Source organism: Gossypium raimondii, chromosome 10, assembly GCF_025698545.1.
Source record: "Gossypium raimondii isolate GPD5lz chromosome 10, ASM2569854v1, whole genome shotgun sequence".
NCBI lineage: Eukaryota > Viridiplantae > Streptophyta > Magnoliopsida > Malvales > Malvaceae > Gossypium > Gossypium raimondii.
In genome coordinates, this window is record NC_068574.1 from 14,163,642 (window position 1) to 14,176,758 (window position 13,117).

Consider the following 13,117-nt stretch of genomic DNA (forward strand, 5'->3'; position numbering starts at 1 on the left):
GGAAATACAAGTTCAAACATTAAAGACGACAATTACAAGGGTCAACTATGAATCCCAAACATAAACCATAAAATAAACCTAAAAAATATATTAAGAAAAAAAAGCAGCATGCAAGTGAGGTATGAAGCTCAAACATAAAAACAGAAATTGTCTAAAAATTGGATGCAAATGGATTGGAGTGTCTCCCTCACAACAAAGCTTTAATTTGAGAATGATAAAGTGGAAGAAGAAGAGACAAACAGGGTGGGCTAAGTGGGGTTTGCCCTTTCAAGTATAAAAGGCAACTCTAATACTAACATGGTGCATTCTTCACCCTGAGCCCATATTAAGGAGAATCATGCCCCCTCACTAGGACGAGGGTTTTTTATAAAAATATTATTAAAAAAATAAAAATTTACCAAAATATTACAATTTTTTTTATTTATTAAAATAGTACAACTTTTTTTTTATTTACCAAAATATATAAACTTTTTTATTATTTACCAAAATATATAAAAAAACAAAAAAAAAACAGAACCTGCAAAAAAAAATCAGAATGATGTGACAATTTACTGGTCACGCCAATGGTATTGGCGGCACCAAAGGTGCCAAAACCATTGGCGACACCAATGGTGCCAATACCATTGGCGGCACCAATGGTGCCAATGCCATTCGCGGCACCACTCGTATTATAAATACGACCTCTACCCAGCTGAAGAGAGAAAAATAAAAAAAAAGCTGAAGAGAGAAAATTAAAAAAAAAAAGAAGAGTTAGTTTTATTATTAGTAAAATTAATAAACTAGTTAATAAAAATTAGTATTATTATTATAGTTAGTTTTTTTTAGTAAAATTAATAATTTTAGTGTGTATTATTTTGAGTATAAAATTATTAATATTATTCGTAGTATAAAATTAATAATTTTAGTGTGTATTATTTTGTGTATTATTGTGAGTATAATTTTTTTTTAAGTAATTCAATTACCGTTCGAGATTTTTATGAGATTTTATTTTTTTGACAGATTAAATATTGAAGATGGATGCTAAGTTTCTTGTATGCGTTTATTTCGATGGAGTCATATTGACAACAAGTGTTGGATGTGTATTTGAATGTCGGCAACAAATAGCAATGAGATTTAATAGAAATGTATCGTTCGATGAAATGAAGGTAAGGATTAATGCAAAAATCCATAGACGTTGTGGGAGAATGATATCAAAATTTTCTACAAGTTTCGTTTCGACAAACCGGTCAAATTCGTCGAAATGGAACTTGTAGACAACGAAGACGATGGAGACAATGGTCGATCATCTTTGTGGGAATGGGAGTGAGAAGAATACACCGATTCACTTATTTCTTTGAGTTAGTCGGTATGGAGCAAAATGCATCGATGAAGAAGGCGAAATTTGAAGAACCGCGGATGGTGGCTCCAATATCATACGTTGATAGTGAATCAACTATGGGTGGGATTGGTATCGACCTGAATTTTACACCCGATGTTGACATGGTTGGTGGTGAAGAAGAATGTGCCGGCGAAGAAGAAGGTGGTGGCGATCATTGGGATGAAGAGGTCGATAGTGACGCTGATCCCGATTTGGACGATGTACTTGATGATATTGACGTTGAAGATGAAGGCATTTCTGGTTGTTCGGTCGGGGAGCAGATGTGGCGTATTGTGATACACAATAATCTTGGGCCACACATGTCGCTCATAGATCCCGACGCAGCCTATGTATCTGAGTTTCCGGAGTACCCTGAAATATATCATGCTCACGGGCAGGCCGTAACATCTGATAATGATGAGTTATTCATAGGCGAGATTGATTGCAAAGAAGATTGCGTATATGCCATTAAATGCATAAACATGAAGATATCGGTGGATTATAAAGTCTCCGTGTCTACTCGACAACATATGTTGGGGAGTGTTGGAAGGCGTGGAAGGTCGCAATTGGCGGTACTGTTGCATTCATTAGAAGTTCTCAGATGTGGGAGATACGAAAATTTGTTGGTCCTCATACATGCACATCAACACGTATGACAGAAGATCATAGAAAACTTGATTCGAAAACTATTTGTACGTGTGTCATGCCAATTGTGAAGGATATGTCGACCATTAGAGTTTCAGTACTCATTGCGGAAATACAAGCACGATTCCAGTATCGAGTCTCATATCGGAAAGCATGGGTAGCTAAACAGATGGTGATGGAGCAACTGTATGGGGATTACGATTCGTCGTATAACGAGCTTCAAGGTTGGATAGCTGCTATACGGGAGTACGTACCGGGGACTGTGATTGAGTTGCAGACCAGTCTATCTTACGGTCCGGATGAGCAGTTAGAGTCGGCAAAAAGGATTTTCCATCGGATGTTCTGGACGTTCGATCCATGTGTGCGGGCATTTCCCCACTGCAAGCCACTTGTACAGGTGGATGGGACCTGGCTGTATGGAAAATATACACGAATCGCTTATTGCGATTGCTCAAGACGATATGTAAACGTGCTCCCGGTAGCATTTGCTATCGTAGATAAAGAGAACATGGAGTCTTGGGAATTCTTCCTGACAAATCTGTGGAGGTATGTTATTAGGAACGATAACATTTGCATCATCTCCGATAGAGGGAAGGGTTTAATTGCAGCTATTAGGCGTTCCGGTGTGCCGTGGAGATCCGTTTACTGCATTCGTCACATTGCGTCGAACTTCCATAAAGATTATAAGAACGCAGACTGGAAGAGACAAGTCGTGGCAATGGGTAAATGATAACCTTATATTTTTAATATAACTTGTAATGTTTGATTTTATCCACTCGTCAGCACTTATTTTTCGTTAATACGTATGCAGCGTACGAGTTAGAGCCACATATTTTCCGGCAAAGAATGGCCCGACTTGAGACTGACATGGAGTGGCAGACAAACACATCTTTTCGACAATGGTTACGTACAATGGAGCCGTGGCAGTGGGCTCAAAGTGCTGACGAGGGCTTTCGTTATGGCCACATGACCACAAACTTAGTCGAGGGGATCAACGCAGTCTTGTTGAAAACACGTCATCTTCCGATTGCATCGATATTTTCTGCTACTTTCTACAGGCTGGCCACTTTGATGCCAAGAATGGGTCAGCAGCAAGTCGACCAGATTCAGGCGGGACATGTGTTTGTTGAACATGTGAGGGATGCAATGGTCGTAAACCGTCGGTTGGCGAGGTCAATGAACGTGGAAATATATTCACGACGACTGGAAACGTTTCGAGTTACTGAGAACATCGGTCGTCGACCTAGGTCCTACGGAGTTGATCTCCGGAACAGACGGTGCGAGTGCAGGAAGTTCAAAACACTTTATTACCCCTGTGCGAATGTCGTGGCAGCGTGTGCTAAAGTCAACATTGCTGCTGAACAATATGTCGATGATGTGTACACGCTGGAGCGCACATTGCGTGTTTGGGAGAATGAGTTCCCCGTCTTGCCGGACCTATCTATGTGGGAGGTGCCGCCGATCACTTTCGAGCTTCTCCCAGACAGAGGGCTACGGAGGAATCCAAAGGGTCGTCCGCAGTCAAGCAGAATCCGTAATGAGATGGACATTAGAGAGAAATCTGACGAAAGTGCTGTGGAATATGTAGGTTAAGTGGTCATAGCCGGAATAAATGCCCTAACCGAAACTTTCATGTTGGACAGTCGTCGGGATCGGGGGAAATCAGGATCGGTAATTTTAATAATAATAAATTTTCTTATTCGGCTTATGCTTACGCTTAAATTGTATCCATATTGTTTCCAGATTAAGTTATAATATACCATGTGAGCGTTGTCGAACATCCGAGATTATAATGATTATAATGGAGGCATTCATAATTCTATTCAGCATTAATATAATGAAAAAATTGAATAATTGATATCCATAGATAAAATTCAGAACATCCGATATATCTAAAATACAAATAATACGAGTTATAGAAAAAGTGCATTAAACCCCTACATTTGATGGTTCGATGGTGTTGTCCGGGGGGTATACCTACGCGGAGGTCGACGCTTACGGCCTGGGCGATGACCAACATCCTCATCATCCGCAGGTGGGGGCGTGGAAAACATAGAGGGAATGTCCTGTCCCTCGTTCGCCGCCGATGAACTTGAACCATCATGAGTCCCATAATGCGGCGGATACGTGTCAGACGGGCCGGGCATGCCGTACTGCGGCCGGAGGGAGCTAAACAGTTCAAAATCAAACGCATATTCGCCCTCTGCGTAGCTCGGATAATATTCCCCGCCCAACAAATCCGGATGATAGTCATGTGATTCCTCATTTGATTCTGATTGTCCGGGCTCTGCCTGTTCTGTATGACAAAATGCCGTCGGATCCGGATCCATCGTGCTGTCTGCTTCCGATCCCCCAACTTGCTAAACGTACGGGAGGATTATCGTCGATTGCGCTCCAAGTAAATACGGCTTCCCGCGACTATGGTATCATTCTGTATACTCTCGAGATGGCTGCAGGTCGGTAGCCATAACCATCTGAGGAATTCGGCTCAATCGATCGTACCACAGTGCGACGTATTTCTGGTGATATATTCTCCAGTCCAATTGAACCCTTCCTCTCTTTGTCAAGCCATGATCTTCCCCCAACTAGCACGGCGGATCCGGGATAGGTTGGATGCAGCCGAACTGCCGAAGCACCCGATCGCCGTGATACCACTCCACGATGTTGAAATTTATAATTGGTGTGTTTGTGCACCATGTGTGGGAATCAACGAGTGCGGACGGGGGTACAACATTTGCAATTTCTGGCCTCCGATACGGCATCCATATAAACTGCATGAGTAATAACATTGTAACGAGTTAGACCGATAACATGTGAGTAACATATAGAAATACCATGTATGTCATGAATATTAGAATAGAAACTGACCTCTTCCCAGGCATGTTGTTCAATCCTCATACGGTATATCGGGACATCACTCGACTTCCCGATTCCTGGACGGGTCGTCCACCTACCAAAAAAAGTACAGGGTTTAGGGTACACATTACTTAATATATTATGACTACAAATAATGGCAATTTTTATTTTATCACCTGAGTGGCAGTGGATACAGATAGGGTTGGTGACTAACGCGTGCCAAAAATGGCATCCGATAAAGGGCCCATGACTGCAGCAGTATCAGGCATCCGTCGATGTCTTTAACTTGCGGCTCTGTCGCCCGACAAAGCTCCTTATACAACGTTGCTAGAACGGCCGAACCCCAACTGTACGACCTAGCCGTGGACAAATCACCAAGCAGAGGCAAGTACGACAAATGGACACTGTCGCCGTTCGCATCAGACATGAGTAGTGCCCCTATCATATGCATGATGTACGCTCGAGCAGCGCACATCAACTCACCTTCACTGGCGGTCGCTGATAGTCGACAAATTTTTTTTCTTAGCCATGTAAATTTTATTGTGGAAAAATATTTATCACCGTCCTCTGGTGACTCTCCGAGGAGTTGATAGCAAACCGTAGCCGGATCGGTTAATAAAGATAGTCCCGTAACGGGACTCCCGTCAACTGGGAGCCCAAGTTGCACTGCAACGTCCTCTAACGTCACTGTGCACTCCCCGCACGGAAAATGGAAAGTATGGGTCTCCGGACGCCACCGCTCCACTAGCGCGGATAATAAATCAAATCGCAAGTCGGACGACCGGATCAATGCTACTGACCCAAATTCGGCTAGCTCCAGGTACGACATAAATCGTGCATCCGGAGCTATCTTTAAAACACTCACGCGGCCCCTTAATACCGATGCGATTCACGATAGTGTTGAATAACAGAAACAATATTACGATTGCATAATTTATTTCTATATACTGTGTATATCCTTTTTAAATAAATAGAACTCCTGATTAACAAATAATAAATCATACCGCGTTATTAGCCGCATTAGATATATGTTCATCGTTTCCAATCAATCGAGCCATTGCGATGCCTGCAAGTTGAAAAAAAAGTTAGTAAAAAAATCTAACTTCGGCCATTTATTCGTATTTTTTTCTGCGCATTTTATTCCTTTAAAAATATCATAATTCCTAATTTTATATTTTTACATTCTTTCAGTGCATAATGTTTGAAATTTATTAATCGAGTGTGTTATTTAAATTAATTTGCTGTAAAAAATTAACCCTTACCCCTGCCCTTTGCTCGTTTAATTTTCTCAATTTTATTACTTTAAATAATAAAATATTATTCAAAGATATTTTATTTTTAAAATTATTTTAGTACATTTTCTTTGAAATATTTTGTATTAATTGTTTCGAATTTTAAAAAGTTAGTAATACACTCTTACTTCTACCATTTGTTCGTATTTTTTCTCCGCATTTTATTACTTTAAAAATATCATTAACTTAGCCTTTTATAATTTTACATTATTTCAATTGCATAATGTTTGAAATTTATTAATAAATAATGAAGGATTAAAAGTAATTACCCACATATTGGTACGCCTTTTTATTCCCTTCCATAACCATTTTTTCCCTCTATTCTTTTGGTAAATAGAATAAAACTTTATAATATTTTGGTAATTTTTTAATATTTTGGTAAATAACCTGAAATAAACCCTTTCCCCGCCCTTTGGTCGTATTATTATTTTTCGATTTTTATTACTTTCAATAAAACTATATTCTTTTGTATCTTATTATTTTATATTATTTCACTACATTTTTCCAATTATTTGTATAAATTATTTCTGAATTTTTACAAACATTTACTAATCTGATCTTACTTGCCATTTATTCGTATTTTTTATCCGTATATTATTATTTTAAAAAATCATAATTTTTATTTTATAATTTTACATTATTTCAATTTATTATGTTTTACATTTATTACATGTACATTTTTCGCTTTTTTCCGCATTTTATTATTTCCGATAAATATACAATTCTCTTTTTTATTTTCGTATTTTTTGACTTAAACATACTTCTTTGTCATTTTTCTTTTAATGCTATTTTCCTAAAATTTTAATTTCAAATTCATAAGTAAATTTCATAAAAAAATTCCTAATCAACATACAATTTACTTTAACTTTTTTTCATTCTAAATATATTTCATAAAATATATATGCTAAATAAAATAATAAAATAACTGTAATGTACATTACATAAATTTTAAACACACAAATATTACAAAAAATTCAAATTTATAAATAAAATTACCTTTTTTCCTTTTTTTCCTTTCTTCCTCTTCTTCTTCTTTTTTTTCTTCTCCTTTCCTTTCTTTCCTTCTTTCTTTCTTTTTCTTCTCTTCTCCTTTTCTTCTTCTTTCTTTCCTTTTTTCTCTTCTCCTCTCCTTTCTTTCTTTCCTCTCCTTTCTTTCTTTCCTTTTTTCTCTTCTGCCCCCACCACCGACCCCCTATAAAACCAACTGGTGCCGCATAATGGTATTGGCACCATTGGTGCCATAATGGTTTTGGCACCTTTGGTGCCGTCAATACCATTGGCGTGACCAGTAAATTGTCACATCATTTTGATTTTTTTTTGCAGGTTCTGTTTTTTTTTGTTTTTTGTTTTATATATTTTGGTAAATAATAAAAAAGTTTATATATTTTGGTAAATAAAAAATTTTGTAATATTTTGGTAAATAAAAAAAAGTTGTAATATTTTGATAAATTTTTAATTTTTTAATAATATTTTTGTAAAAAACCCCTAGGACGAGGAACCCACATAACTTTTTGGCCCACTCTTTTCCCTTTCATAATGTAATTAAATAAATTAGGTAACGTCATATTCAGATCAAATGATGAAAAAGAAAAGGAAGGTAATAATACTCTGTATTGGGATAGTTTATATTCTGAGTCATTGGAGTCAACAATATTTCATTGTAATTGTAATTAAAAAAGAGATAAAAGATAAATAGGTTTTATAAATCAATTATCAAGAATATTTAAAAGTTGAAATGATGAAATCCAACCATATAATGGATTGAATTGATTTTGGAGGTATGTATGTAGCGCAATTAAAGGAATTAAAGAAAAGGGAAGAGGTACGTGATGGTGACTTAAGGATGAGATGAGCAAAAGAGTAGAGTAGAGGTGAGGTGTGAGGGTGGAGGCAGACCTGAATCTCCACACCAATGCCGTCCTCCAACTGTACGGCCGGTGATGTCATTAAATCGCTGCTTTCCTACCCTACACTACTTTGCTCCCCTATTTCACCCTCCAACCTGGGACCATTTCTTTAACCTGGAAAACCCATTGTTTACTTGGTAATCTCGTATGAATTAAATAATATATATACATACATATATATATATCATGTTTTACATTCTATATTTGTTTTGTGTAATCATAGTTTTACCTTCACATATCACTAGAGGAGTATAAACAAACCCCATTTAGGTATTAATTATTTTAATGCTCTAGTTAGATTTTCATTATATGTTGTTGGGGATAAATCCGAATTAAGTAATGAATAAGAATAAATAGAAAAAATTGGATATAAATATTGATGTGGAATTTTTTTTTGAAAAAGATGGAAAAACCACGGGTAAAACAAAACTTCACTAAATGGAAAATAACCGAAGAAAAGTACAAGATGGAGAAAAAACAAAACAATCCCCTAAATCCCGAAAAAATACAAAGCTCTCTGACTAAAACTCAAAATTCCATTAAACTCTCTTTTGTTATGTTGTTGAATAAATCTTTCTAGGTTTGCTAAAAGTCATATTTATAGGTTAAAATTCGTGGGCTAATATGATTAAAATATTCCTAGAGTTATTAGCGTTCGATTGGGAAAAGATAGCAGAGTTTAACTAGGAGAAGAAATTCTGTTAAATGGGGAATACATCACCACGTCGTAGCGTAGTGTATCGCCTCGTCAGGATATCACATGTCTCGTCGTCGGGACGCTGGTTTCTTTTCATTGGGACGTCGTGTGTCTCATCGTCGGGACGTCGGCTCTTCCTCATGGCGGCGTCGACTCTATTTTCGTCTAAAATGCGAGGCACACTCTACAAATTTTCACCTTGACTTGTATTTCCGCAACGCCTTCTTTGTCAAGCCCTGTCAGGGGCCTAACTCGTTCTTTGCAAGATACTGACCAAGTTTAAGCAGTGTTTGAACTTGGAAACTGGAAGGCTTTTGGTCATCATATCGGCTAAATTATTTTATGTATCAATTTTGTGAATTTGAACATCTCTTTTAGCGACCACCTCCTGAATAAAGTGATACCGAATGTCTATGTGTTTTGTTCATTGGTGATGCATCTAACCCTTAGTGAGATGTATGACACTTTGACTATCGTAATATATAATAGTCGCATTGTGTTTATTAACTAGCTCCCTGAATAGACCTCTAAACCAAATGGCTTCTTTCGCAACTTCTATGATTGTCATATATTCAGCTTCGGTGGTCAATAAAGCCATAGTGGCTTGAAGTGTGGCTTTCCAACTAATGGCGCATTTTTCGAAAACAAACAGATATCCTATGAGGGATCTTCTTTGATCTAAATCTCTTGCATAATCTGAGTTTACGAAGCCCATTGGACCCTCTGAACTTTTTTCGAACTCTAAATAAGTATTTAATGTCCCTTTCAAATATCTGAGGATTCACTTAACTGTTTGCTAGTGTAATTTACCGAGTCTAGCCATGTATGTACTGACAATGCTAACAACATGTGAAATATTGGGACGAGTGCAAACCATTGCATCATTAAGCTTCCGACTGTACTGGAGTAAGGAACTGATGACATATACTTTTCTTCGTCGAAAACCCTTACCGTGTTTTCTAACCAAAATTCAGCTTTCTCTAGATCGTCTTCGGACTGTACCACAGAACTCTTCAGCCCATATTTTTGGATTTTATCAACTGGAGGCTTACTTGTATGTATTTGATCCAAACCCTGAGGAATTACGGGGACTGGTTGGGGTACAGGTGGGGGTGGAGGTCGTCGAGCCAATGAGTTCATTGTCACGAACTCAGTAAACCACTTGGACATCATCTGGAAGAAGGCTTCTTTAGCCTCTCCTCCTCGGCCCTCAGACGCGGGTCTACTACCACTAAAAGTTGCCCCGTAAACGGAGGCTTACGCATTACTTTCTAATTCATTGGAATTGGCTCGGTTGGATGACATATTATCTATATGAAAACATAATTCAATTTGAGTCAGGAGTTATCACACTATCGCAGGTTATATAATGGTATGTATTTCTAGACTCCATACATGCTACATTCAGTCCGATAACTGACTAAACCGTAGTTCTGATACATTAAATGTAACACCCCTAACCCGTATTTATCGCCAAATTAGGGTTACAGAGCATTACCGTACAATCGAAAACATTTAAACTTAACTTCATTCAATAACATGAACAAATCATAAACCATTCATATACATACATATAGTCCCCAAATTAACCCTTTGAGACCCTAAAAATACCTTAGAAATGATTCGGGACCAATTTGAAATCATTTGGAAAGTTTAGGAAAAAGTCACAAAATTTTGAATATAGGGGTCACACGGCTGAGACACATGCCCGTGTCTTAGGCCATGTAACCTTCGAACTAGGGGCAAACGGTTGTGCCCCAACCCGTGTCCTCACCCTTGTAACTCTTTAAGTAGGGTCACATGGCCATGTCACACGCCCGTGTGCCAAGCTGTGTAACTCTCTAAGTTGCCCCACACGCACGTGTGCTAGGCCGTATAACTCACTGACTTGCATAGAGAGGAACTCTCAGATGACACATGGCTGTGTCGCCAGGCCGTGTGCCTTACACGCCCGTGTCTAGGGGTGAGTATTCGATTGAGTCGAGTCGAATCAAGTCAAAAAATTTCGAGTAAGTCGAGTTGACGAATCCTATTTTAGCAACCGAACTCAATTTGTATTTTTTTCGAACCAAGTAAAAAATTTCGAGTCGAATTAACGAATCTTATTATTTATACTCAATGTTTCATTTACATGGACCGATTATTTTACTAGTAGCAAAGTGCAAACTTTTAGATTAATTTTGTATAAAGGAAAAAAGGAGAATGGGACGATTAGGGAAGGAAAGTATGACTAATAGGTTAACATTTATCAAAACAACGTAGTTTTGCCTTTTAACTTGATAGTTTTGACTTTTAACTTTAGAAAAGGTAAACATTTTTCAAAATGACGTAGTTTTGTCTTTTCTTATTTAGATTTTCAGATAACTTGAATTAAGGGTGAGCGTTCGATCGAATCGAGTGAAACCGTTCGAGTTAAATTAGAAAAATTAATAATGTTAAATTAAAATCTTGTACAATATAATTATTTTCATGTTAGAAAATATAAATTTGAAACAATATATATTTGAAAACTTTTTTAAAGCAAAATTAAAAAAAAAAAGATATTTTAGTATGATAAACTTGAATCACTAATCACTTATTTAGATTCCAAAATTATTATTCTATAAAAATTTAATTTTTATATATTTTTAGATTTTTTAAATTTATAATTTTAAAAAATTATAAATTTTAGAATTTTTATAAATATTTTGAATTTTAAAAATTATTTTCAAAATTTGAAAACTACTTTGATTTTTTTTTTGTAATTTTTGCTATGAGAGAGACCAATTTGCTCATTTTCAAAATTGACAGGGACCAAAATGGTATTTATACTAATCTGTTATTCGAATTATTCGAGTTATTCGAATTGTAAAAATTCAACTTGAACTCGAAATCCAAAATTTCTTATTCGAGTTGATTCGAATAATTCGAATAACTCGATTAAATTAACTCGAAATTTGAAATTCTTTTCGATTTTTTCGAATTGAATTGAATTTTGCTCACCCATACCCGTGTCTCAGGCCGTGTGGACTCAAATTTACTTAAACTCAAGTCGTTTCCAATACCATTTCATGCATAAACATTTAGGTCTTTTGTGCACATTTTCAAAGCACCAAAACCCTATCAAAACATATAATTTCCATTTCAAGAATTCTAATTCAACTAACCAATATGCCATTCAAAGGCACCTCAATTGCATTCAATAACACTACCTAAACATGTCAACTTTACCACATTTCAATCAGCAAATACTAGTTCCATACTTTTCAAAACATACCACAAACTTGACCATTATCATACCATTCCAAATATACCATATAAAACCCAAATTCTGCCTGGGCCCGCACACACAAATTAAACCAACCAAAAATAATAATCAAAAAGACCAGTCCGTTTACATTGGAGCCTGAAAATTAAAATAAACCCATTTCATCAAACCCACTATTCAGCCCAAAACAAATAAACCCAATACACCCCGGCCCAATAACCAAAATTACAAAACCAGCCTAATTAGGGCCCAAAACACTTAGCCCGAGCCTAACCCTAAATCAGCAGGTTGCCTCCGTTCGGCTCTCCACGCGCGCCGCTTCCCCTACGCGAACCAGGCCTCCATGCCAGCTGGCCATCCACCTAAAATAGAAACAAACAAGCAGCAGTGAAAGAAACCGAATAACAGCAAAAAAGCAAGCAATCGGATTACAGCAAAGAAAATAACAGAATAAGAGGATAGATTTTTTTTTATATTTTTTTCATTTTTCATTTCTTTCTTTTTCTGTTATTTCGGCTATATAAAGCCAAATACAGCTCTGTAAAAGGGGTTACTGAAATCGAAAATACAAAAACAGAAATCCAAAGCAACGAAATCAGAATGTTTTTTAAGGTGATAGAAAATCTTGTTTTCTTCTTTCGAGTATTTTCTTTCTTTTTTTCTTTAAACTTTCCATTTTTTTACTGAATATAGATAGAAAAGAGAAGCAAAATATAAAAAGGGGGATTTACCTTCATAAAAATGCCGTCCAAACCTCGTTTATTCCGTTCAAATCGGTTTAGATGAGGGATTTTAGAGTTGAAGCGGCGAAAATGGAGGAGAGATTTAGAGTGAGTTTGGATGGGTGATTGGGTGCGGTGCGGTACGTTTAGCCTACTTTTTGTCTCACGCTAGAGTATTGCTACAGTATCTAATCTCACCGCCACTGCTGTTTTTACACTAAACGCAGGTAAACGCACCGCCCATCCAAACTCACCCTTAGTTTTTTTTAGGTCTGTTAAAAGTGATAAATGGTTGTTGATTTTTAGGGTTTAATTTGGCTTGTATATAATGCATGAAACGGCACCGTTTCGGGCCAGTTTCAGTGGCTCCAAAACGGTGCCGTATTGGTTATAA

The 13,117-nt window shown here is 36.9% G+C and overlaps 1 protein-coding gene across 1 annotated transcript; it reads right to left on the reverse strand.

Moving 5' to 3' along the window:
- Positions 1 to 4,587: 4,587 nt before the first annotated feature.
- Positions 4,588 to 9,894, reverse strand: LOC105775285 (protein MAIN-LIKE 1-like). Its single transcript, XM_052622373.1, has 6 exons — positions 9,657 to 9,894; positions 5,863 to 5,924; positions 5,420 to 5,708; positions 5,035 to 5,356; positions 4,871 to 4,952; positions 4,588 to 4,773 (listed from the first exon to the last, which is right to left on the reverse strand). Exons 1-6 carry the CDS (start codon positions 9,892 to 9,894, stop codon positions 4,588 to 4,590), a joined length of 1,179 nt encoding a protein of 392 aa, XP_052478333.1.
- Between the last annotated feature and the right edge of the window lie 3,223 nt (positions 9,895 to 13,117).